This window comes from Balaenoptera borealis (assembly GCF_965194805.1).
Source record: "Balaenoptera borealis genome assembly, chromosome: 2".
Taxonomy (NCBI): domain Eukaryota; kingdom Metazoa; phylum Chordata; class Mammalia; order Artiodactyla; family Balaenopteridae; genus Balaenoptera; species Balaenoptera borealis.
The window spans coordinates 89,749,475-89,775,776 of record NC_138867.1 but is presented as its reverse complement, the minus strand read 5'-3'; the positions used below and the strand labels follow the sequence as shown (position 1 = coordinate 89,775,776).

Genomic DNA, 26,302 nt, shown 5'->3' with positions numbered 1-26,302 from the left:
ATCTTACTTTGTCAAGGCAGTTTAGTAATGTCAACATCAGGAGTGTGAAGAGATTCTTTACCACAAATAAGTTGACAGTCACTGACTCAAACTTAGTGCACGCTTTAATATAGTTTCCAAAGAATACTAGCTGGTAGGTGCTCTGTCGTTGGAACTCAGGAGAGGAACTCACAGCCCAAGGTACACAGGAATTTCAGTTCATTTTGTGAGTGCCTTCTTTTAAGAATAATGCGATATGTTTTGTATGTGAAGATACTGATTTTGACTGAGCATTTCAAAGGGTAGGTTCTTGGTTTTGCTTCCCCTTTACCCAATAGCACAATCTAGCAAGTCGTATGTTTTGCAGTGATTTATTTTTCCTTATTGGTATGTAGAAGAGACACAGGAATAGGGAGCATCAGCGAATGAAAGGTGACAATGAGATGACAGTTTGAGGTGTGCTGAAATAGGATGAAACTAGGGTTTGCTTTCACTCAGACTGCTGTTTTTTCTTCCGTTCTAGAAAGTAAGCTCCAAGGAAAAGATTCAGTGCTATGTCTTTATGAAAAATTCAATAATACAAAAACACCAGAATATCATTTGTTTACATTAAAGTTATCAATGGAAATGTAAACATAGTAGCTGAATATGTTTCAGTGCCCACAGTGATGTTTATTTTAAGATTTGTCTTTAGGAATTGGCCTACACACATGATTTGCTGATCTTTAGGAAGCCTCCTTCAATTACTTTGAGTGCTTGATGTTACTTTTTGGAGCTTTGCCTGTGCTGAGGGGAAAAAAAAAAAAATGTGAGGTTGAGAGAAATTAACAGACTAATGCATTTCTCCCAGGAGAAAGCTGTAATAAAAATAGAGATATTTGAGTAATTCCTACAGAATTTTGACTTTCCTGTGGAAGGTTTTGCCAAAACTGTGTGGTGGCAATAAAAAAAGAAAAAGGCAAAAAACTCAACCAAGCACATACACATAGCAAGCAGTGCCACAACAAAAATATCCATTTCCTAAAAGATCCAGCATGAAGTAGGAAATCTTATATACAGCAAAAGAATAAAGAGTAAAAATCAGACTAGAAGATGAGAAATAATAATGCTTGTATCCCGCAGCCCAGATTAAGGTCATGTGTTAGCAGCATTAGAAGCAGGCGCTCTAGTGAACTAAATGTTAGGCTAATGAATGTGATAGCCCACCAATAAGCAGGTGTAATTGTGGGAGCTTGCTGTTTTCTTGCACATGCTCTTCTCAAAGGCTGTAGGAATGAGCACGCCGTGGGAAGAAGCTGGAGCAGCGATGTCTGGGTAGCTCCTCATGGGCATTTTCTCTAAAGCCTTTTGCCGACAGATAATGCACTAGACACTATTGAGAGTCATTTGCATCTGCCTCGCTGACTTTGAGTATATGGTACTCAGAGGTCTTGTTTTTATATGAATACAAATTGGCATATAGCTTAAATCCCATAATGTTGATTTTCTAATTTTACGTATTTTTCCCTAGAGGTTATTTCTGTTTTTTTCCCCCTGTATGCGTGTACCTCCCATTTATGATAGTAAAAATTAGACGCACATTTTAAGGGAAATTCTTGAGTAGATTTTTTTTTTTAACATCTTTATTGGAGTATAATTGCTTTACAATGGTGTGTTAGTTTCTGCTTTATAACAAAGTGAATCAGCTATACATATACATATATCCCCATATCCCCTCCCTCTTGCGTCTCCCTCCCACCCTCCCTATCCCACCCCTCTAGGTGGTCACAGAGCACCCAGCTGATCTCCCTATGTGATGCAACTGCTTCCCACTAGCTATCTATTTCACATTTAGTAGTGTATATATGTCCATGCCACTCTCTCACTTCGTCCCAGCTTACCCTTCCCCCTCCCCGTGTCCTCAAGTCCATTCTCTATGTCTGCGTCTTTATTCCTGTCCTGCCCCTAGGTCCTTCAGAAGCTTTTTTTTTTTTTTAGATTCCATATATATGTGTTAGCATACGGTATTTGTTTTTCTCTTTCTTTTTTATTTTTTTTAATTTTTTATTTTTTTTAACATCTTTATTGGAGTATAATTGCTTTACAATGGTGTGTTAGTTTCTGCTTTATAACAAAGTGAATCAGTTATACATATACATATGTTCCCATATCTCTTCCCTCTTGCGTCTCCCTCCCTCCCACCCTCCCTATCCCACCCCTCTAGGTGGTCACAAAGCACCGAGCTGATCTCCCTGTGCTATGCGGCTGCTTCCCACTAGCTATCTATTTTACATTTGGTAGTGTATATATGTCCATGCCACTGTCTCACCCTGTCACATCTTACCCCTCCCCATCCCCATATCCTCAAGTCCATTCTCTAGTAGGTCTGTGTCTTTATTCCCGTCTTGCCACTAGGTTCTTCATGACCTTTTTTTTTTTCTTTTTTTTTCCTTAGATTCCATATATATGTGTTAGCATACTGTATTTGTTTTTCTCTTTCTGACTTGCTTCACTCTGTATGACAGACTCTAGGTCCATCCATCTCACTACAAATAACTCAGTTTCATTTCTTTTTATGGCTGAGTAATATTCCATTGTGTATATGTGCCACATCTTCTTTATCCTTTCATCTGTCAATGGACACTTAGGTTGCTTCCATGTCCTGGCTATTGTAAATAGTGCTGCAGTGAACACTGTTGTACATGACTCTTTTTGAATTATGGTTTTCTCAGGGTATATGCCCAGTAGTGGTATTGCTGGGTCATATGGTAGTTCTATTTTTAGTTTTTTAAGGAACCTCCATACTGTTCTCCATAGTGGCTGTATCAATTTACATTCCCACCAACAGTGCAAGAGGGTTCCCTTTTCTCCACACCCTCTCCAGCATTTATGGTTTGTAGATTTTTTGATGATGGGCATTCTGACTGGTGTGAGGTGATACCTCATTGTAGTTTTGATTTGCATTTCCATGAGTAGATTTATTAGAAGAAACTGCATGTACTTATCTTTACATTTTCTAACAATGTACTTAATTTATGATGCTTTCACAAAAAATTAAAATCCATTTCTCTGTGAAATATAGTGATTAAGACCACGACCTCAAGAGCCAGACTGTCTGAATTTGAATACTGGCTTTGTTACTTACTAGCTATGTGACTTGTTTTTTTTTTTTTTTTTGGCCGTGCTGCACAGCATGCGGGATTTTAGTTCCCCAACCAGGGATCGAACCTGTGCCCCCTGCAGTGGAAGCACAGAGTCCTAACCACTGGACCGCCAGGGAATTCCCTGAAGTCTTCTTCTTCTTCTTTTTTTTTTTGCTAAATGACTAATAATAATTTATTTGCTAAATAAATTATTTAACCTCTGTGTGCCTCAGTATCCTCATGTTTGAAATGGAAATGATGGTATCTATCTCATAGGATTTTTATGAGGATCAAATATATATGTATTTGTGTGTGTATGTATATATATGTATGTATATATATTAGTTGGTATTTTATTTTAGAAGTTATACAAATTATATAAAATTATCTGTATATATTATAGATAGTACCTACCTGGTACATAATAAGCCCTTTATAAGAGTTTGCTATTGCTATTGTTGCTGTTTTTTTTCTGAGGGCCCAATATACTTTCAAAATTTGACTTACAATTTAGAGAATAATATTTTATTGCTCTTCAAAGATGTTTTAGTATTTACTAATTTGATTCCACCCTCTTCCAGTGCATGGAATTAGAGTATTAGTTACCAAATAAAATGTAAAATGTTTAGGTTGGAATATAAAAATACAGAGTAATGAAGTGTCACTTTTCAATATCTTTAAAAATAAGATGAAGAAAACGTTTAAATTGTAACCACGTTTTTCTATCCATTAGATTTATGTAGTCTATGTCTTTTGTATAATGAACAGCTGTATTAAAATATGCATAAGATCATCCTGTAAAACTTAGAAATATTTCTTTTCCAATCCTTTTTGTATGTGGGGGGAGTGTAGATATATGTCAATCATCATTTTATATATTTTATATATTTCATTGCCAAAAAACAGTAAGATTTTCTTAATAGTGTAGCCTATTTATTTAGAAATTCTTTAATGGTGATGGATTAAATCTGAAATCCGTTTATTCTTTTGAGCTTTTGACTAATATAAAGAAATAATAAATATGGTGAAAAGGATAGACTCATTCATTCTGTCAGTCAATCAACTGATCCGTCAATATTTGAGTGCCTGCTATACTGCCAGGCACTGTTTTAGGCGCTAAAGATACATCAGTGAAACTTTTGGATCAGACAATAAACTAGTAAGTTTTTTTACTCCATGATATAGGAACCTAATGGTTATAATTATTAATGACATACATATACACATTCAGTTCACAGAGTTCCTCTTTTACCTGTTTCATGGCGGTTAAAATGACTTTTTTTTCTCTTCCATAAGATACCTTAGTTATTATAGCAGTGGTTAAATCTGAAACACCATCTAAGAGAAGGTGAGATTAAACACAAGGGAATTGTTCATAGAACTTCCATCTTGATATAAGCCACCTTTTTCATCAAATTTGGATAAGTTGTGGTTTGTTACCTGATTTAAACTAGTTTTATTTAGCCTGTGGACTGACCTCTTTGTTCCAAAAGGCTAAGGAGCTGGAAGAGGGAAATTTTCTGTCCTCCTCTTTTCCACAGGGAGTTTGTATTCCTCATAGTGAAGTGAAGATGCAGCTCTCAAGTAAATTTCCCTTCACCTAGCACCTACTTTCTGGAATGGGATGAAGTGTAGATGAATGTTAATTGTAAAGGCAATGCTAATTGCACCAATGCAGCATATGTTAACGCTACAGCAGCTCAATGGTGAATGCACAATATGAAGCAAGGCTAGTGCCAGGGCCTGATCAAGCAGTGCCTAGAGCCAGTGGGCAGCTCACCACTATTTGTGGACCACCTTCTGAATTTCGTCAAGTTGTATACCATGGAAATCCAATCACAGGTTAATTTTTATTAAATCTTGTTCTCCGGAGTTATTTGAAAACATAGAGAAATGATCAGGAGTAGTTATTGTTACCATGTAGGGAGGGTAAATAGATCTCAAATGCGTAGACCATGCTGACTTGTATTCTCATTACATAGAAACTTCTGCAAAGTGTGTAATTCATGTAAGAAGTTACTATACAGCCAACTCCTCATTAGAATATTAGATGTATTCATTTAATTTTCTGACAGAAATATGAATGCTACAATTTCATTGATTCTAAAGGTCTACATTCCAGAACTTTCTTCATTGAGTCTTGGAGAGATGGGAAATACATTCTTTCTAAAGTTGAGGCTCCTGATTTTCTAAGTGTTAACAATGGGCCCTATTATGATGCTTCCAACTGAGCAAGGCTAGGAAGAACTTCACAGCTGGCTGGGCACCTGACATGCCCAAGGCAGGTACTCTGACCTGCTCATATAGCCCTGGTTCCTCCTGGGGAGAATAGCAGTTTCCATTCCCTGAAGTGCCTAATTTATTCCAGGCTATGAATAGAATGAGCTTGTTGATTTGGGACTAGTGGCATTCCCCTTGCACAACCTCAGGACATGATTATCCACGCCAGGGTCAGGTGGGAGCTGCCCATCTGACCCTGTGCAGTCCTCGCCCTGGGCACTTACCAAGAGTGGTAAGAGGCTATAGGAATAACACATTCTCTAACATTTATTTGTATTTTTAATGAGGTACTGACATCCTCTTTTGCTTTTATCTGAGCCTGACTTTCTAGTAAGTTGATTACAAAAAGTGCACTGATTTAATGAATTGTTAGATGAAAGATATTAACACGTGGATCAGGAAAATCATACTCTTGGAATATTGCCTTTTAGAAACCATGTGTTTTTATAGTTTGTATCGTATGCAGAGCACTGCACTAGGTTCTATCAACAACAACAGAAATAAAACAGAAAGCAGTGCTCTGCTCCCAAGGCAAGGGAAAACATGGAGCCATGGAGAAGTTGAGGAACAAGTAGAAGGAAAGATATTAATCAGTAAAACCTTATATACTGTGTTCTAACCAAATGCCTAAGTTATATTTAAACACAAAGACCAAATCACAGAAAGTGATTAGGAAAGGTTTCTTGTAGATAGTAAATTGTACTGTAAGTCCTAGAGTGTTTAAATAAGGTCCAAATGAATGGAAGACTAGTTTTCATGAGTAGTTTTTGCCAGGTAGGGGAAAACTGGTATCTTCCTAGTGGGGCTGCATCTCTCCCAGCAGGGTGACTTTTACTCTAGTGGTTGCTCAGTAAATATTTGTTGAATTGAATCAATTTTCAACTTAGAGGAAGAGAGACTGAGGTCTCTGATGCTGTCAGCACAATCAGCCCTGGCCCTTCAGATCCTCACATCCTTCAGGCACATGGATTTGTGACCAGGAGAGGCCTATATTAAAATTAAGATATTTGAAACTTCAGTATATTTTGTGCTTTAGTTGTGGAAGATAGAAGGGGGTATTGTTTACAGTTGGAAAAAAAAATTGAGGGAATAGGCAAGGATGTGAGATAGGCATTTCTGCTGGAGTTTCTAAGAGGGTTAGAATAAGGCGAGGAAGGAAATGGTCAAATTACAAGCTTAGGATTTTAAAAACTTATTTTTCAGAAGTATTAACTCAATTTAGGTACAGTATTAGAGAGTTAAAAAATTTTTTAAAACCTGGAAAATAATGCATGCCACCTCAGTCTTAGTGGGCAAGGTAGCTATATAAAGCAAATAATTGCAGCAATTTGGTGAGTGCCTTTTGTATATATGAATAAAGTACAGTGAATCAGCACAGAAAGGGAAGTATGCAAAGAACAGGGGAGGCTCCCGAGAGGAGGTAACATTTCACTTGAATCTTAATGGATGAGTTAGGAGTTTTTTGGAAGAAGAGAATAGTAAAGACATTTCAGATCGAGAAAACCACATGTGTAAAGATGGAGAGATTTGAAGGGTCATGGCCTCTCCTAGGAAGTGCAAGAAGTTAGAAGTGCCTAAAACACAGGGTAAGTGTGGAGGCCATAGTGAGAGAGGGGTTTAGAGAGATAAATAGGAGCCAGAGCATAAGGGACCATGGACATCACACTAAGAATTTAGGAAATTGTCATTATAGATGATAGGAAGGCATTGAATGGTTTATACTAAAAACAAAAAAACAGCCACATACAGTGGATTAGAGGGAGATGAGAAGCAGGGCAACCTGATAGAAGACGATTGCAGTGGTCCAGGGAAAACAATTTTGACATCCTGAACATCAGTAGTGAAAAGCAGAATGCAAAGGAAAGGATAAACTTGAGTCATTCAGGATGTGTATAGGTCTTAGTGATATAAAGGTTGAAGGAGCTGAGGGACTCTAGAATTTACTTTAGTGTTTGGCTTGGGCATCTGGGTAGGCAGAATGCTGTTACTAAATTGTAGAAAATTGGAGTATAAACAGATTTTAGGTGGAAAAGAATGAACTCAGTTTTGGACATGTTGATTTTGAAGTTATCATGGTCACCCAAGCAGAGATAATCCTTAGGTACCTAGAAAGTTTGGTCTGAATCTGAAGATGGAAATCAGGACTGGAGATAAAGATTTTGGAGCCATCAGGATGTAGATCATAGTGAAAATCGTGTATATATGAATGGGGACTAGAGACAAGAAGAGTCTCAAGTGTAATACTCAGCGAAGCATAAACAGTGGTTTTGAACTCTGAGAATACACGAACATCTCCTGAGACAGAACTATCCCATTTCATTAAGGCAGCCTACCTGCCAGCTGTTGGGTGATACTATCAAATAATGGAAACGGATCCTGCATAACTGATTTTTCGTTCCTTCTGCTGCCAGCATTCTGACAAAGAAGAATCCTTGAGGGAGTTTTCCACAACTATTTAATGTGGGGTTTCCCAAACTGTTCTATGGAGCACCTTCTGCAATTCTGCAGATGTTAATAAGCATTAAATAAACTCCTGTATTCAAAAAAACCCCACAAAAATGGAACGTTTCTTTATTGCAGGGCTTCTCAAAACCTTTAATAATGTACATACACTAGAAATTTCCAAGAGGGGTGTGTAGCTAATAGCTCCTTCCCAAGCTTTTCTCTTTTTCATCTACAGACCCCTTTTCTTCCTGGAATACCTATTAATATCTCAAGGTATTGCAAAAAAAAAAAAAACAAAAAAACCTCTTGATTGGAGAAGTTAATGTCATCTCCATAGAGTCGTTGGACATTTAATCTTCGAGGGTCTTTTATATTTGAAAGAAATACTCACATTTCCTTGTGTTTTTAATTAATACTCAGTTTTTTAAAGTTTCCAATCTTAAAGCCAAGTTTTTATAAACCTTTAAGCTCAATTTACAAATATCATTTTTAAAGTTAGTAATTTTAAAATCTCATTTTTAAAGTTAGTAATATTTAAACACTCACTTTCATTTGTTCCTTGATTAATTGTCAATTAGCTCATAATTTTGACAGCCTAAATTCTCCTAAACATTTCACACCATTTTCAAACTTGATTAGTTAAATTCCTGTAGGCATTTCAAATGATAACACCCAATATACTTAATTTATCCAAGCACTTTAACCTTTAGCAAGATAACCTTACAGAAACCTTCCTGAGCACTTAAACGCAACTTACAAACTGGAAACCTAATGTGTGTATTAGTCAATCAGTTTTCAAATGAGGTGTGTAAACTTAGTCAATCAGACTATCTTCAAATAGCTTAAATTCAAATCTCAAGTTTACTATTAGTCAACTTCTTTTAAATATTTTAAATAAAAAGCACAAGCCTAAAATGTCAGATTTCCTAATGTGTCAGATTCTCTTAAATGTTTCAAACACCCTAAATATCAAACAGAACATTCCTAACCCTAGCAAAAGTATACAAATCATTGTTTTGATCCACTTCATTATTTTTGTATGTATCCCTTCCCTCTTTGGGGTTGCAGGGTCCCTTACCTGACAAAGTACAGAGAATCATCATCCCAGGCTTTCCAGCCTTGCCAGCCTTGAAGCTAAGGATTCAGGGTTGTTGGCCACACTGGGAATTGAAAACCTGGGTGTTCATTCTTGTAGGGAATCTACCTCTGCTACTTTTTAGAATGATGAGATTTTTTTGTGCCCATGACTTTTTCTTGAAAAACGTATCATGCATTTTTCATCCCATTATTCTCTATCTTAACCTTTCTTACTATTTTTAGTTGTTCAGTTTGGATTGATGATATTCTTTACCCCGCTGTGAATTATTGTTAATCTCTCATCACCTGACCTGGTTCTGCACTCACTTCCTCTTTTGCTTCCCGGTCCTTCTCCTAGACCTCCCTTCTGGGGTCATTTCACTGATGTCAGGCCGAAGGCCTTCCTGTATTCTGTATTATATGCTTCCGTGACTTTAGGACTTCTCTCATTTCTTTCTATTATCTTTCTGGTTTACTACATTCTTTCTAAGGAGATTTTGTTCACTGGCATATTCACTTCAAAATTTCTGTCACTGTATATCTTTTTGTCGTTTTTCAAGCCAGTAATTACTCGGTAAAATATCTAAGCCAATGGTTTTTTAGCTTAAAAACAAACAAAAAATAGTTGTGGAAGGTGATCAACCTGTGTTTTGTTATTTAATTTTAGTGTGACTGTGAACAAGTTCATTTTAATCTCTTTGAGACTTGGCTGCTTCAGTTTTTAAACTTGATGAATATCTTCCCCGTCTGAAGGCAGGGGGCCAGATGAGAGGCTGTCTTGGGGCCTTCTCTATCACTGATAGCTCTAATTACTCCTTTTCATCTTGCTCAGCTGCTCATTACGGACATGGTCTATACATGTGGGCCATATTGTAGAACTCCTCAGAGAAATAACTTTTCAACTTTGAATTAGGTGCAAAAATTTAAAAATTGGGAGATTTTCTTTTCTTTTCTTTTTTTCTAAAAATTGGGAGATGTCTGCATTCCCACTTCTCCCTCAGCAGCTTGAGATGAATATTGACTACCATCTCTGGATGGACCTGTGCTTTCCAGTTTGCCCCAGTCCCCCCCATAGGTATGGCGTTTACTTAGAAATGAGTCTAAAAATGAGGCCAGTTCTAGAAGTTAAGGACTAATGTTTATGTGTATGATAGTATGTGCATTTTAAACGAAAACAATTTTTTAGCTTACTATAAATTTATTTTTCAACATACACACTAAATTTTCACATTTTAAAAACTAACTTAGGTTTCATAGTCAATGAATAAAACCCATGCTTCTTCTGTTTTTGTTTTTGTTTCTTCCCTCTAGGAAGAACTTAACTGATTTTACCATGCGTAATTGGAAGGGACACACATTTTTGTTTGAGTAACTTGAGCACTTACTGTTCTGTCAGGTTATTGTACCTGGACGTATATTTCCCAGTTATCCCTCAGCTTTTTCTAATATGTCTTGAATTTGCCCAATTGTCAGGTGATTGATGCATTTGTTTAAAAAATTGCTTGGAGATTATGCTCTTGTATACACTCAAAAGAATGCATGGCTGTGCTTTTTGGACTATTTCTGTATAGGATTAGAGGCACCCTGTTAATATTCTGGGTAAGAAAAGAAATCTGCAACATGTTTGTCATTTACCTTGGTTTTCTGGACTTAGGACATGAAATTCTATCCAGCAGCTTGAGAGCAATATTTAAAAATCATGTAGCATCACAAGTCAGTGATAAATGTGTTCACCCTAAGAATTTAAATGTGGTGAGTAGATGCAACAGTGTGATTAGCATTCAGTGGCCTATCTCTAACTCCCTTTTCAGGCATTGAAAAGCCAACCAAGCTTGAAACATTTTGCAATGTGCCAAGCATTTGTGTGCTTCATTCAGTATCAGGGTAAATTTTGCCCATTTGAATGTCTTTCTGATATACACAGTTTGAAAAACAAATGGCCACAGATAAGAATATAAAAGTCACTTAGTATCCTACACCATCACAAACAAAGAATGTGGGGCAACTGAACATACAACAACTTTATTTCTTATTATTGGCTATAAAGTTATTTTCTTGCCTAATTTGTTTCAGTCAGACATTTAGTGATGTGTACCTAGTTGTCTTTCAATAACAATAACACTCAATTAATATAAATGATGATTTATGCTTGATGTCATATTGAATTTATAGTAATTTGGAAGCCAGAGGCGACAACTTTTGGGAATGGAATGAAATGTGTTCACCAAGATACTAACAAATCAAAAGTACTTTAGGAGTAAACAAATTGTCACTATGCACAATAAATCCGTAAATAAGTTCTAGGAATTGGCGTATGTAAAAATCTGTACATGTTATATTCACAAAATGGTGTATAAACTCCTGCAGGGTGTTTTCTGTTTATTACAGATAATGGCAACCAAGATTAGCTTTATGACTTTCATATACAGCCTGCTGTGTAATATAAACAGATATTGCCACAGTTCTATAACTGAAAAAGATATATAAAGGATTGTTGTTCAAATGACTCATAAAATTAATAATTAAAATTTTCTTCTATTTGTAAAAGTTCCAAAAAATAAAAGAAATCAAAGTGTATATTTCTTAATTATTTATGCCTTAATTCTGTTTTACTCTTTCTTTTGAAAAACCAATTTTGTAAAGAATAGCTTTCACAGCTCCATTCCTAGGATGGCTATTTCAGGTATGATGTTCACAGATTATTACTTCAAGGAGGCAGAAGCACATGTTGTGTACAAATTCTGGGGACAGACTTTCCAGGTCTTCCTTTCCTCCAAGAAAGGAGGATTTCTAAAATAGGCATCCCTCGAATTGGATCATCTTAATGGGAGGAGTGTACTTTTTAAGGCGACATTTCTCAGAGACTCGTCAGTTTTTGATGCTGTCTCGGTGTCTGTCATGAGAGTCCTTCAGTAGTATTCCCGCCTCTGAGAAAGACATCTCAGAAGTACTTTTTTCTTTCCACTTGCCAGTATTTCTCATTTACCTTATTGGATTGATTCACATATATTACCCCCATTCATAATTCATCCCATCTTTGATATATTGAAAGCAAAATTTAAGAAAATAGAATTTCCCGACACATTTTATATTACCTGCAATGGTTATTGACTTTGTTCTATGTTCACTTTAGTCATTTTAAAATTACCATGACTATTAGTAACAAATATTCTTTACTAAACTTCTAACTTTATTAGCAGTAAACTAGCCTATATGTAGGACCTGGATTAGGGCAATGCAGTAATATTTTTCTGTCTATCAGAGTGTATCAGCATAAATTCATGTTTGATACTAATGCACTAGGTTACAAGTACTCTAATGAAAGATAGTGTGTGGTTCCCCTCCCTCATCTTTCCTTATAGAGCTCCTCATTCGTCTACAACCTTCTAGATTGCAGACATACTCTCATATCGACCGTTATGTCCCCAGTACCTCATGCGTATATCTGACATATAGCAGGTGAGTCAATAAATACTTGTAAATAAACGAGTGAATAAGTCTATCATTGGAGGTGCCTGGTGGAGATAACCCAGTAGATTTTAAACTAGATATCCAGAACCAGAAGGGATGGAATATGTGAAAGGGGGATTGTTTCATCCCTTATCCTGTTCTCCCCTCCTAGTGTACACGTATACACTCACTCCAGGAGCAGCATAGCATATGTCTATCCTGCTTATTGTGCTTAAAGAGCTCAATGGCTAAAAAGTGTTTACAAATTGCCCACTAAGATTAAAATGATCTACTCGTTAATTTAAAAGATAAAGAGACTGAGATCCAGCCGCATTAGCCACATGCCCTTGAGGTTTTCACGCAGAGGCGCAGAGCCCAGATGGGAGCTGGTGTCTCCTGATGTCTTGCCCACACTTTTTCTACAACACTGATACGTCTGGAGGAGAGAAGTCTAGATAAGAGTGAAAGTATGAGGAAAAATAGGGTGAGGTATTGACAAAATCTAGATTACATTCAACCGGATCACTGTCTGCTGTGTAATTTTAGAGGAGTAACTTTCTATCTGTAAATGGGGGTAGAATGATGAGAAGTATTAGAGAGATTAGGACTATGAATGGCAGATTAAGAAAAAGTTTGGAACCAATGAAGTGTGATATAATTACCTACTCCCACTTTACCCCTATTTTAAAGTTTAAATATCAGAGGAAATCGGAGAAAGAAGTTCAAGGTTTATGAAAATGTAATATTTGTTAAATGTAGAATATTTTGACCATCAAGCGTATCAGCATACCATTTCATCTCTAGAAGTTTGATTTGGGTCTTTTTATATCTTCCAGTTCTCTCTTGATCATGCTCATGCTTTCCTTCTCCTTCTTTTTTTTTTTTTTTACGGCCTTTATTTTGCAACGGGAAGTGGAAGAGCAGGGGGTATGACAGCTCCAGCTCCTGGGGCGGCTCCACAGACTTGGTCACCGCTCTCCTCCTTCTTTTTTTTTTTTTTATGTTTTGACTGCACGGGGATCTTAGTTCCCCAACCAGGGATCGAAACCCGCGCCTCCTGCATTGGAAGGCAGAGTCTTAACCACTGGACCACCGGGGAAGTCCCTCCTCCTCCTTCGGTTTGAGCAGCAGTGTATTTATAATACCTGCTTAAACATCCTTGTTCACTAATCCTATCATCTATGCCATTTCTTTATCTATTTTTATTGATTGGTTTTTCTCCTTGTTGTTGGATATACTTTCCTCCTCCTTTTCATGACTGTTCATTTTGATTGGATGCCAGACATTGTGAATATTAGGTTGTTGGGTGCTGATTTTTTTTATATCCCTTTAAATATGTCTGGACTTTGTTCTGGGATGCAGTTAAGTTACTTGGACACAGTTTGATCATCTAAAGCTTGCTTTTAAGCTTTGTTAGGTGGATCCAGAACAGCTTTTAGTCGAGGGCTAATTTGGCCACACTAGTGGGGCATTGTCCTTCTGAGGCCTTGAGTTGATGCCCTGTGGATTAGCAGGTCTTCGTATCCTGGCTCATGGAAATCAAGGTATTTCCAGGCCTTTGTGAGCTCCAGACATTGTTCCACTTACTCCTGAATGATGATTCTTTCTCTAGCCTCAGTAGTTTTCTTTTATGCAGAACCAGACCAGTATTCAGCCCAAGACTCTACTGGACTCCTGTGCGTATCTGCACAGCTCACTCACTTGCTCTTTCTGTGTAGCTCCCTCCTTTCTGGTACTCTGTGCAGCAGATTCTAGCCACCTTGGTGTTCTAGAACTCTGAACTCTGTCTCGTGAACTAAGCAAGACTGTTGTGCTCTGTTTGGGGTCTCCTTTCCCATGCTGTGATCTGGAAGTGCTCTGAGCAGTGAGTGTTTGATGTGTAGGGCTCACTTGTTTGTTTCCCTGCTGTCAGAGATCACTGTCCTGCATTGTCTGTTGTCAGTGTCTGAATACCAGTTTTTTAATATGTTGTCTAGCTTAGTGATTTTCTGAGGTAGGAGGGAGAATCTGGTTCCTGTTCTCATCATGGCTGGAAGCAGAAGTTCCAGAATCCACTGAAATTTTGTTGTTTCATATTAAAAAATCTTTAACTCTTGATTTAATTAAGATTCTCGGTCATTTAATCAGAGCCTGAAGTCGGAATCTTTTGGTCAGTTCAGGGTATGCCATAGGGCCCTAGCTTTATGACACAGAGCTCTAATGTGAGCGATGTAGTGGGTTCTGTGTGGCCACTGCCTGAACTTCCGTAAGCTTCTCAAGGACTGGGACTAAGTAATCGATCCATTTGGCAAATAGTCATTGAAACTTCATTATGCGATAGGATTTTGTTAGTCACTGGGAATATAGAAATGAATAAAGCATGATCCCATATTCTAGTGGGAAAAGCTGGAATGTACAATCGTATACACTGAAAGATTATAAAAGTGGGAAAGATCTTTCTGAGAGATCAGAAGGTCTTAGAACACTGTGTTTGCAGGATGTAGCATATCATTAGATCTTGTACACAATAGTGTTCAATAAATGCTTATGGATGAAGAATATTGCAACTAATTTATAGACATAGTCTGCTTAGAAGTATGTTAACATATTTTTTCTTAGGTATCTAGAAAAGATAGCTTAAATAAACACACAAGAAAAATATGATAGATGTTTTAAGAAAGTTAATTTAGCTTGTACTCTCATGAATATTATTTATTGACAATTTCTAAGACTTTAAATGTAGCATTGATAGCTAAGTTATGTAGATCTGCTTTGTTTCTAATTGTCATATCAGACAGTTGAAGAATACCAATTCAATCAAATCTTCATTTTTAACTACAGCTCCCCCTCCTTTTTTTTTTTGCTCATTCCTGTTCATATTTTTAAAAGCAGCGTCTGCAGATAGTTATTTATATGTATGAATTCACTGGTTCATTCTAGTGCGAAATAGGTCATTCTGGAACAGTGAGAAATGTGATTGCTGAATTTCAAGCAGTTTTTGATGCTCAGCTGGATCTGTAGAAAAAGAAAAGGGGTCAGGCCAACACTTGTTGAAGATTTCTTGTTGCCATTGGCCTGATGAAAGAGACTTGGTGCTGGTAATACGGACTCTTCAGTGTATTGGCAAGAGGGAGAAGGAGACTTAGAACCCAGGTTTAATAACTACTCATATTAGGATATTTTATTTGAACTACTAATTAGAAACAAGGAAGCACATAAAATGCCATCCTAATTAGGTGTGTGGGGCTTCTTTCCTTAAAAAAATTAAGGTACAGCAAATGATAGTGTGATATTTTTCAGGCACAAATCTGCTTTTTTTTTTTTTTTTAAAGCATGCCAATATACTACAAGGAAAGAAAACATACTGCAGTAGGATTGACAAATGATGATTCTCATCAAAAATAACAAATTCTTAAGTATTAAAATAAGGAATACTTTGAAAAAATTCTACATTACTCAGCATTTGAAAATTGAAATCATTTAAAAGCCTTTTTTTCCTCTTTGTGGAAATTAGGACTGTAAATAGGAAACTGCTTTCAAGCAGTAAACTTTATTTACAAACTTGAGAAAGGGCCCATTAATTAAAATCTAATCCCACAGTCAAGTGGCAAGTTTGTTTATGATACATGTATTAATTCGTTTCGTTGTCTTTTTTGAATGGCATAGCTATAATGCACTGTAATTATATCTATTAATATCCAGGCAAGAAATATGAGAAATTCTATATTTGGAAGTACATATTTTAGTCAGTTTCAAGTGTTATTATAAATAAATAGCTTGCATTACTGAAGAATTTGTTTCAAATTAAACTTGAAGAGAGGATCTTAAAAGAGATTAATTCAGAATTATGCTTCAGGTTCTGCTCGGGTGTTCTTGAATCCAGTACGTTTTCTCATACACAGTTGAAAGCAGATGAGTGAGGACGAAGGCTGACAGAGCACTGAGAGCTTTGCCTGGCTGGTCCAGGAGCCAGAGCGAGCTAGGGTGCACCCGTCCCATCCAGGACTCGGGTGAGGAACAATAAGCACACCTTAGTGCCGATAAACTGTGGTGTTAATCACTTTATTGACCCTTAAGCTAGACGAGAATAAAGGCATTTGACTCTGTTATATGACAGACTTCTAATGACAGACATTATAAAGAAAAGAAATTATTTCTCTGATTTTAACAGAGTGAATATATTCTACCTCCCACCTCTGCCCATTCCCCCCTCACCTTCTTTGGACTTGATGTATTTGATGTGTGAAAAGTGATTCAAATAAAATGTAGTATTACTATCAAAAAAGATCACAAAACATCTTAATCATGTATTGCTTTTGTATTGCTATACATTGTTTATATTAAGCACATGCAATAAAATAATGAAAGCTCATAGGACTGCGTGTTTGGGAATCCTGGGAGGGGAGCAGTGGCCAGTATTCCATTCTCTCCATCACTCCTTGTCTTTCCTTTTGCAAAGCCCAGGTATTTCCCTGCCTACTCTACCTTTTTAATTTCCCAGTAGGTCTTTGTCCAAGGGTGTGAATCTTTTGGCCTACTGGGGAACATGATCTAATGGGATGCTTTCCCCCTGTTTGTCTTGTTTTAGGTAAGAACACAAACCCAGGATATCTAAGGGGTGTTCTACTTAGTGCTAAAAAAAAATGGAGAGGGTTAACAAAAAGTTTTTTTACAATAGAAAAGCCAAAGGAAAATTTAAAGATGTTTAGTAATAGTTACTCATAACTTTACTCAAATATATAGACCTAGCCTAACCTGATTATCCTTAAGCACAACAACTTCATTCATTCATGAATCCATCTATCCATCCTTCAAACTTAACTCGGTGCATTCGTTTATGAATTCATTCTTCAAACTTACTAGGTGCTCAGCCCTAAGGGTACGAAGGTGATTCCTGTATCCGAAGAGCTCATAATATTTCATAGTTTTCTAAGCACTTTCACTGAAGTTCACCTGATTATTTATTTATGCAACGACTACTTGCTGATCTCTATTCTTGGCACTGGAGTTACAGCAGTGAACAAAATAGACCCTGCCTTTGGGGAGTTACATTCCAGTAGGAGGGACGGATAATAAACAAGTGAAAATATTCTTCCGATAGTGGTAAGAAAAGTATAACAGCTTAAGTGGATATAGGGAGTAGGATATGTGCCTGGGGATTATTGTTTGCAGTTTTCTACAGGTTAGTGAAGGTCTGCCTCATGGGAGGGCTGGCACTGGAGCAGAGACTTGAGTGAAGTCAAGGAGTGAGCTGTGTGAATCACTGAGGAAATAGCAAGTACAAAGTCCTTGAAGCAGAACTACATTGGTGGGTTTGAGAAACAGAAGAGAGGGCAGTATAGCCAGAGCAAAAGTCAGTGAAGGAAGGAGGGATAGGAAAATAAGGTCGGAGTGCACGGCAGCAGGCAGATTATGTGGGGCCTTGTAGGTCATGTGAAGGGGTCTGGACTTTTACATATGGTGAAAAGCTATTGGAAGGTTTTGAGTGAGAGAATGACATGATCCCATTTATGGCTAAAAATGATCATGCTGCCTGATGAGTAGTGAATAGACAGTACCAGGGGAAGGATGGAAGCAGAGAAATTAGTTAGGCAGTATTATAACAGCTTAATAAGTAAGATATGATTGTGGTATGGACCTGCATGACAGAAGTGGAGATTAGTATATAGTTTAAGGCTAGAGCCAAAAGCATTTGCTGCTGGATTATATGCAGGAACTAAAAAGAAGAGCAGGGAATGTCCTCCCTTGATGATCTGTCTTGGTCCACATATAACCCCATGTTGCTGCACTAAACGGCAGCTAAGGAATGGAGTTCCAAGGTGTTGAGTACTTTCACAAAGCTTGTTCTGTTTCAGAACCTGGACCAGGTCTGAAAAAAACTGTTAAATTCTTTTTCTAGTCCATTGTCTTTTCCATTTCTTTCTATTCAGAAAACTAAGACCATCCTATTGCAGGCAAGGAGGCAGTAATCTGGATATCAGCATTATGAATATAATGAACACATATTATTATTTTATCACCATAAGGACTACAAAAATTTTCATTGCATTTTTTTTGGAAGAACATACTCAAGATTCTAGGTCATTTTCTTTAAGATTGATTCCTCCTTTCCGTTCCAAGTGACCTTTCTTAAGTAGTACAGCAATGAATGACTGACAGCCATGTGTAATTTTAGAGGGAGAAAGAAATACTTAGAAAGGGCTCTTATAAATCAGGAACAGGATAGAAAATGGAGGCAATAAGTAGATAGTAAAAAGGAACATTGGGAATTAAAATAACTCCTTTATGGACAGGATTGTCTTTGGTGCGTATTATTATCTCTCAGGAGTGATGGTCCCAACACCCCTTCTTCTCTCTGATATGGACCCACAGGGTGTTTTCCGTGGAGTGCCAGGCTAGGGAACAGAGGCAGCCGTCCTGCTGCTTATGCTGTGCTCTGTGAGCCTGGAAGCCCAGATGGGTTAAGGCTGACCCTAGTGCAAGCTGCAAATAAAGGAAGGCGCTCAGATGGTCCTTGTTTTCATTACCAAGGAATTAGCTAACACTTAGGCTGTGCTTATGTTGTATTATGTACACAGCACTGATCAAAGTGCTTTACATATGTTAACTCATTTAACCCTCGCCTCACACAAGCTTGCAAGGAAGTTATGATTATTTTCCTATTTTAAGATGAGGAACCTGACCCCAGAGAGGTCAAGTGACTTACCTTGGGTTCATAGAACTATAGCTAATAAATTGCAGAGCCAGGATTAGAACTCGGGAAGTCTGGCTCCGCTGTTCCGCTCTTAACTCTGCACCATACATCTCATGAGGAGTAAGCACGTGTGTTGAATCAAATGAAACAGGACAATGCTATTTACATTTCATAGTATAAATTTTCAAGTTTTAGAAAAACAAAGAAAAAATAAAGGCTTAGAAAAAAATTTTTGCCTGGGATAGAATTAATTCAATTTCAATAAAAACAGAATCAAACTAAGAGTGGTTTTTGGCAGACATCCGTTAGAAGGATACATGATGTCAGAGAGAGATGATCAAGAAAGAAGACGTGGGACGGGCTTACATGAATCAACCCTAAGGAAACGCGTGCCCATCCTGACCTGTCAAAGTCCTTATGACTCCTGAGAGGTGTATTTACTTTATTTATGTATGTGTCACTTGTCCCTTTAAAAATACCTTTTGCCTTATCTCTCTCTGCATGTTCCATTCAAATGAAGCATTTCATAAAAACAGTTTGAATTCTGTAATTCACCTTTTAATTTCTCATGTCTTTAAGACTTGTGGAGTGAAAAGAATGAAGTTTTAAAGGAGCCTAGTGAAATGACGTTTTGAAGCTGCAGAAGAAACTGAATTATAAAACAATGCCTAATTGTAGTTTTAAAACTTTATCTCACTTAATTAACAAAAGATACCAAATAATATACTTTTCAGAGTTGTGTTTAAAATTCAGAGGTTGTTAGGAAAGAAATTCTATATAATTTATTTTTGTAATATTTTCTATTTTTAAATGTCTCTATTTCTTTCCATTTTTTCACCTCCTTTAAAAATAGCAGCTTTGTTGAGATATATGTCACATACCATGAAATTCACCATCTTCAGGTGGTATTTACTGTATTCATAGAATTGTACAACCATCACCCCAATCTAATTATCACATATTTTCCTTAGCCCAGAAAGTAACCAATAGCAGTCACTTCCAATTACCCCCTTCCCCAGCCCCTGGCAACCACCAGTCTACTTTCTGTCTACAGATTTGCCTATGCTGGACACTTCATATCAATGGAATAGTATATATGTGCCTTTTTGTGTCTTTCACTTAAAACAATGTTTTCAGTTTTCTTCCATGTTGTAGCATTTATTTGTACTTCATTTCTTTTTACTGCCAAATAATATTCCATTGGATAGATATATACCACATTTTGTCTATCCATTTATTAGTTGATGGACATTTGAGTTGTTTCTACTTCTTGGCTAACATGAATAATGCTGTTATGAACATTTGTGTACAAGTTGTTATGTGGGCATGTGTTTTCACTTCCCTTGGAGGTTATATATATATCCCCTTTCTTTCTCTCCATCTATCTATTTACCTGTTTGTCTATCTGGAAGTGGAATGGCTGGGTCATATAGTAACTTTAGGTATAATATTTTGAGGAACTCTAGACTCTTTTCCAAAGTGGCTGTACCATTTGATAGTCCCACCAGCAGTGTATGAGGCCTCCAGTTTCTCCACATTTTTGTCAACACCTGTTATTGTCTGTCTTTTAAGTTGTATTTTATTTTCATATTTACGAGAAGTAGAATCCTGCCCTGCTTTGTTATTCTGCAGTCTCCGTTTTCCCCTGGTGTGTACTGTGGTGGCGTTGGTAGAAGTGGTGTAGTAGAAAGAGTCCTCAACTTAGAAGAATTGGCTTTCAGGCCCAGCTTCTTACTTACTGCTTGAGTGACCTTGAGTAAATCAGTCACTCCACCTCTGGGAGCCTCAGTTTTCCACCATTTCAAATAGGATTAATCCCTCACTTTCTGGCAGTCGTCCAATAAAATAATATGTAAAATTAATTTGCAAATTGTAAAGCATCAGACTTCTTCCTGTCCCTTCTCTGTCACCATCACTTTTATTCTCTTTTTGATGCATATTCTTAAGTAAATAAATAGGGAGAGATACTAAGTTTTTTGCTTTAATGACCTTTTTTCTAATAGAATATAAACTCTACAAAAGCTTTATGTTTCTTTCTTGTCTTTGTAGTTGTTATTTAACTTTAGAATAGTTATATCAGCAAAAATGTTGAAAGCAGAGCTCTCCTGTCCTATTCCTTTTGGGAAGAATCTTATAAGTTGTCTAGGATAAGAAATGAAGCAGATAATCTACATATACAGATTGTTAAGAGTTAAATGTAGCTCTCTTTCTTTTCTAGCATTTAAAATTTTTCCCCACATTTTTCCTATCTGTGTTTGTAACTTGGTTATGTACCCAGAGAAAGCTGTGTTTTATCCTTTACCTTCTTTATAGTTACAAGCAACTTTGAGAAACATATTCCAAGTTCTAATGGCTTAATAACTACATTACGTCAAAGCCTTCACCAGTTTACAACAGCCAGACTTTTCTACTACAGCTTTACCTGAATCATCTCCTGAAGCCAAATTACATCTTTTCTTCTAAGTGCTAACAACTTTTCTTCCACAGTGCTGTGTGCTTTCTCTGCCTGTTCTTCAAGGTTCACACCAGTTCTTTCTGCCTTTTCCAAGAAGCCTTCACCCATCTGAATCCATTTTATTTATTGTTAGTTCTTTGTTAATTCATACTTAAGCAATTCATACTTTAAAAAAAAAAGCATGTCCAAACTGTGTGAAGAAAAAGGTAAAATTCTTTGTATTCCCCAGAGTTCTCTGTATGTATCTTTCTAGTCATTTTTAATATATTTTTAATAGAAATAGGACCATCCTATACATGTTGTTTTGTGACACTTGCTTTGTCCCAAAACTCTGAAAAATGTTTTACATTCAGTGAATGCATCCTTTACTCTTTGTATCTGTTTTTAACATTTTCATATGTGTTAGTCTTACTCACCCAGCTAAAGTAAGAAGCTTCTCGGAGGACAGAGGCTATATCTTAAGCTTTTGTCCTTCGTCATCAGGTATGCACAGAGATATGTCCTGTAGGAGACACTCAATAAGTATGGTTGGTTGAACTGTACATTTTGAGCCTATATCTTAGTGTGATCCTCTATAAATTCAGGAGAAGTCTTGATTAATTTCTTTATTTTTATTGTAGGTAAACTTTCTAATGAAAATAATATTTAGAAATGTAATTACGTGTAAAATTAATATTTGGCTGAGGGAGAGAATAAAATTGATGAAGGAAATTTGAGAAGGTCCAGCATAAGACATAGTGTCTGGCACAGTTTGCTCCATGGAAGCAGGAAGAGGATGGCAACTTGAGGGGAATAAAAAGGGAAAATCAATAAAAAGCATAAGAGCAACTTGGTTGTGAACTGGAGAAAAAGGGTGAATTAAAGGAAACTTTTGGGGGCTTCCCTGGTGGTGCAGTGGTTGAGAATCCGCCTGCCAATGCAGGGGACACGGGTTCGAGCCCTGGTCTGGGAAGATCCCACATGCCGTAGAACATCTGGGCCCGTGAGCCACAACTACTGAGCCTGCGCGTCTGGAGCCTGTGCTCCGCAACAAGAGAGGCCGCGATAGTGAGAGGCCCGCGCACCGCGATGAAGGGTGACCCCCGCTTGCCGCAACTAGAGAAAGCCCTCGCATAGAAACGAAGACCCAACACAGCCATAAATAAATAAATAAATAAATAAATAAAATTTTTTTAAAAAAAGGAAACTTTTTGAGAAGTAAACTAAATAGAGTCAATACAAAAACTGCAGAGGAGACCACTATCCTTTTAGAAGAGACCTATTATCCTTTTAACTATAAAATAAGAGACCTACTAGCTTCCAAAATATCTCTTCCATCAAAGTGAAAGAGATATAAGCATTGTGGTAAATGAAAGAGAAAATATCTTATTTTCCCTGAAACACTTGAAAAATAAAAAGTTTTACTACAAGAGTGTGAGATTTCTTGGTAAGATACATGACATGACATAAAAGCTCAAAATTAATCTTCTCTCACATTTTCTTTACTTTTAGTGCTCACAAACCTCTGCTGACCAATGCTATATTTTATTTTTTCTTTAATTAGATTACTAGTGTTTTATACTGCAAGTTTATGTTGAAAATATTAGATGATAGGATTCAAACTGACCAAATGATCATTTAAACAACAATGACAAAAACAACAAATGTACTGTTTTTGAAGCAGAGGCAATGTCCTGCCTTGTGCATTTTTCTAAGGAACGCTGTTTGAATTTGAAAGTTCTTCATGCCCCTTGAAAGCAAAATGGCTGCAGCTTTAAAATCGTAAGTTGCAGGAAGTTTTCTGAAGTTTTAGAAATTGAATTACTGAATACAGGTTACCTTCTGCATAATTGTATAAAGCTGATGAAATGGGTCTTTTTTGCTCTGATTGCTTTCTAAATTCTATCCAAGTGAATTCACAGCTGATGATTTTAAGCAGAGTAAGGACAGCTTAACTGCAGAGTAAGGACAGATTAACTGGCTCACATAAAATAAAACCTTTAAAGACAGAAAAAATAAGTAGTTCCACACTTTCACAAGGTGTTATGCATATTTGCAAAGTACCCAGTAATTCTGATGGCAAATATCCTTTCTTCCCCCCTGATTGGCTTCTTTGTGGTATTTATCACATATTTACCTTTTCCTACTAGCCAACATTCTTTTATTTAGTCTCTCGACTCTGACTTTACAGTGTTTAGAATAGTAAATGTTATTAGCAGAAAAAAAAATCATGAGAAAACTGCTTTGTCATAAGATTTCCAATCTTATAAATGATGTGATTTAAATATTTCTTCTGCCAGGAATTCTTTAGACAGTCAAGCATTACTGACACATGGGGAAAATTACAACACACTGTGCTGTGTTTGCAGAAGTGTCTTCCTATGAAGGCTTTTTGTCTTGTGTTTTTTGTTGTTGGTACCATAAGTACAGTGGTGAACATAAACAAGAGCAAAGCCATAATGAGGGCCAGCAGTAAGACAGTAGCTTTGGACCGGAGTGTTTCTGATCAACAGGGTGGACTAAGCTGAAAGATGGTGTTGGAAAAGATATCCCATCACCACCCACACTCCAAATTCAAAGCGACAATGTAGGCATTATTTCCATTTTACAAATAAGGAAACTGTGACTAAGAGAGATTAAATAGTTTGTCCAAGATCCCAGTTAGTGGTGAAATCAGGATTAGAACTCAGCTCTGTCTGATTCAACATTCCATCTCTTTAATCACCACACTCTTGATTTTTGTTTCCTCCGTTCTAAAAATTTGCTGGAAATAAAGCTACCAAATGGAAATTAAAACTTGTAATAAATTATTTTCCTAATTTGAGACTGATTTGGCACTAAAAATTTTAGTATTTAAAAATAGTATCGATACAATGACACTTAGGAGTCTGTTTTGGGGGGGGGAATCAGCTTCTCTGATGCCCCCTGTATCTCTCCATATTTCATTTTCATGAATCTCACTGTTTGGAGACAGAAACCGTGTAGTTTGTAATGGCCACCCATTCTGGGGACTGAGGGAAGAAAGCTGTATTTAATCCTCATTCCTTGAGGACAAGCTGCCGAGACTGGTTCAACTCATCTCACTTGAGCCCCAGCCGCTCGCATTCCACATTGAATGAGCGCCCCAGCCCTGGAGTGCGCGTGCCCTGGGAACTGGTGAACCCATTCACATGGGTCTCTGTCACCCTTTTCTCAAGGGTTTTTCGCCTCTGTGATGTCTATTTTGAAATTTTTGTAAAGTATATCCTTACCATTTCTCCCAACTGAAGTGGCATCCTTTGTACATTCAATTCTATATTTTTAGTGGTTTTGAAAATTTTTTATTAATTAAAATAAAAGCAATAGATGATGATTAAAAGTTGGTACTTGTCCAGTTTCCCTGCCCATGTGCCATTTTAAAGCGTGGGAGAAGATTGCTTGGAAAATTACTATCACGAAGTATATTTTAAAATGACTAATTATAACATTTTCTTCTTTTTGTGTCAGTTAATGTTAAAATACAGCAGAGAGGTAACTCAATTTAGTTCAAAAGCCATTTTTTAAATGAGAATTAGCTGGGAACAGTGTTACATTAATAGACACTGCCAGCGGCTGGATTCTGCATACAAAACACTTGTTCATGTTTTCCTTGAAGTGCTTTGATTGGGCCCAGCACTAAGTTTATACTGAATGGGCTCAGTCTGGTCCTTGGCAAGCATCAGGGAGTAATGAATAGTGGAACATCGAAAGCCTTAAATGTCCTGGCACAAGCCCTGTGTCGGTATGATGAGCTAACCATGGCATTGTTCAATGAGAAGGCCCTGTGTCCTTTTGGAAATAAAATCTTGGCCTGTGGACAGAGGTCTATGTACACACATTGAATTTCTCTGTCTTCCTGCTATGCTATTCCATTCATAATTAAACTTTGAAAGCAAAGTTCTGAAGAGGTTCTTGAATGCCTCTCCTCCTAGCATGCCCAGAAACAAGTGGCTGATGTAAAAATGACATAGCCTTACCCCTTTATTCGGTAGCTCTCCGAAATTCACATCAAAGACTTGGAGAACAAATTCTTTAAGCTGGAGAGCAGTGTAGACATTCAGTGTTTTCTCTCCCCCCAAAATGTCTTCCTTCTGAAATCTGTGGTAATTTACCACAGATTTTTGCTATGGAATTCTGTTGTTCTGATCTTTTATGTTTACAGCTCCATCTGTATTTGTAGTGAAATGTCTAAATTTGTCTTAGTACATCTAAATTCCAAGAATGAATTGATCTTCTTATGAGTATTTTCGCCTTGAAAGCAAAGAAAGGAAGAAAAATTAAGCTCTAGTGATTGATTAAAACTATGACATTATAACTTGCCTTTCATTTCTAATTTTTATTCTTAATAACAGAATAAAAATTTGGTAATCAGAGACTGCCAGAAGGTACCTGAAGAAGCCAGGAATAAAAACTTACTTTAGCTGTGTTAAAACTACTGTTAATATTATAAATTATCAAGAAGAGCCTCCTAAGTGTCCTTTTAAAGCATATTTTAGTTTTGTATAATACAACCAGACTCGTAGGTGGATGGACCTAGAGTCTGTCATACAGAGTGAAGTAAGTCAGAAAGAGAAAAACAGATACAGTATGCTAACACATATATATGGAATCTAAAAAAAAAAAAAAAATGTTCTGAAGAACCTAGGGGCAGGACAGGAATAAAGACGCAGACGTAGAGAATGGACTTGAGGATGGGGGAGGGGGAAGGGTAAGCTGGGATGAAGTGAGAGAGTGGCATGGACATATATACACTACCAAATGTAAAATAGATAGCTAGTGGGAAGCAGCCGCATAGCACAGGGAGATCAGGTCAGTGCTCTGTGA

The 26,302-nt window shown here is 37.0% G+C and overlaps 1 protein-coding gene across 5 annotated transcripts in view; it reads left to right on the top strand.

Annotated features, from left to right (window-relative positions):
• Positions 1 to 26,302, top strand: part of FBXL17 (F-box and leucine rich repeat protein 17) — a 464,528-nt gene that overhangs the window by 224,534 nt on the left and 213,692 nt on the right. Inside the window, exon 7 of one of the 5 annotated variants that reach the window (XM_082376786.1) lies at positions 3,151 to 26,302. The exons of the other annotated variants lie outside the window; for them this stretch is intronic. Within the exon in view, the coding sequence (XP_082232912.1) occupies positions 3,151 to 3,220 (70 nt within the window). The 3' untranslated portion in view covers positions 3,221 to 26,302. The remainder of the gene's footprint in view (positions 1 to 3,150) is intronic. 5 annotated transcript variants of the gene reach the window in all.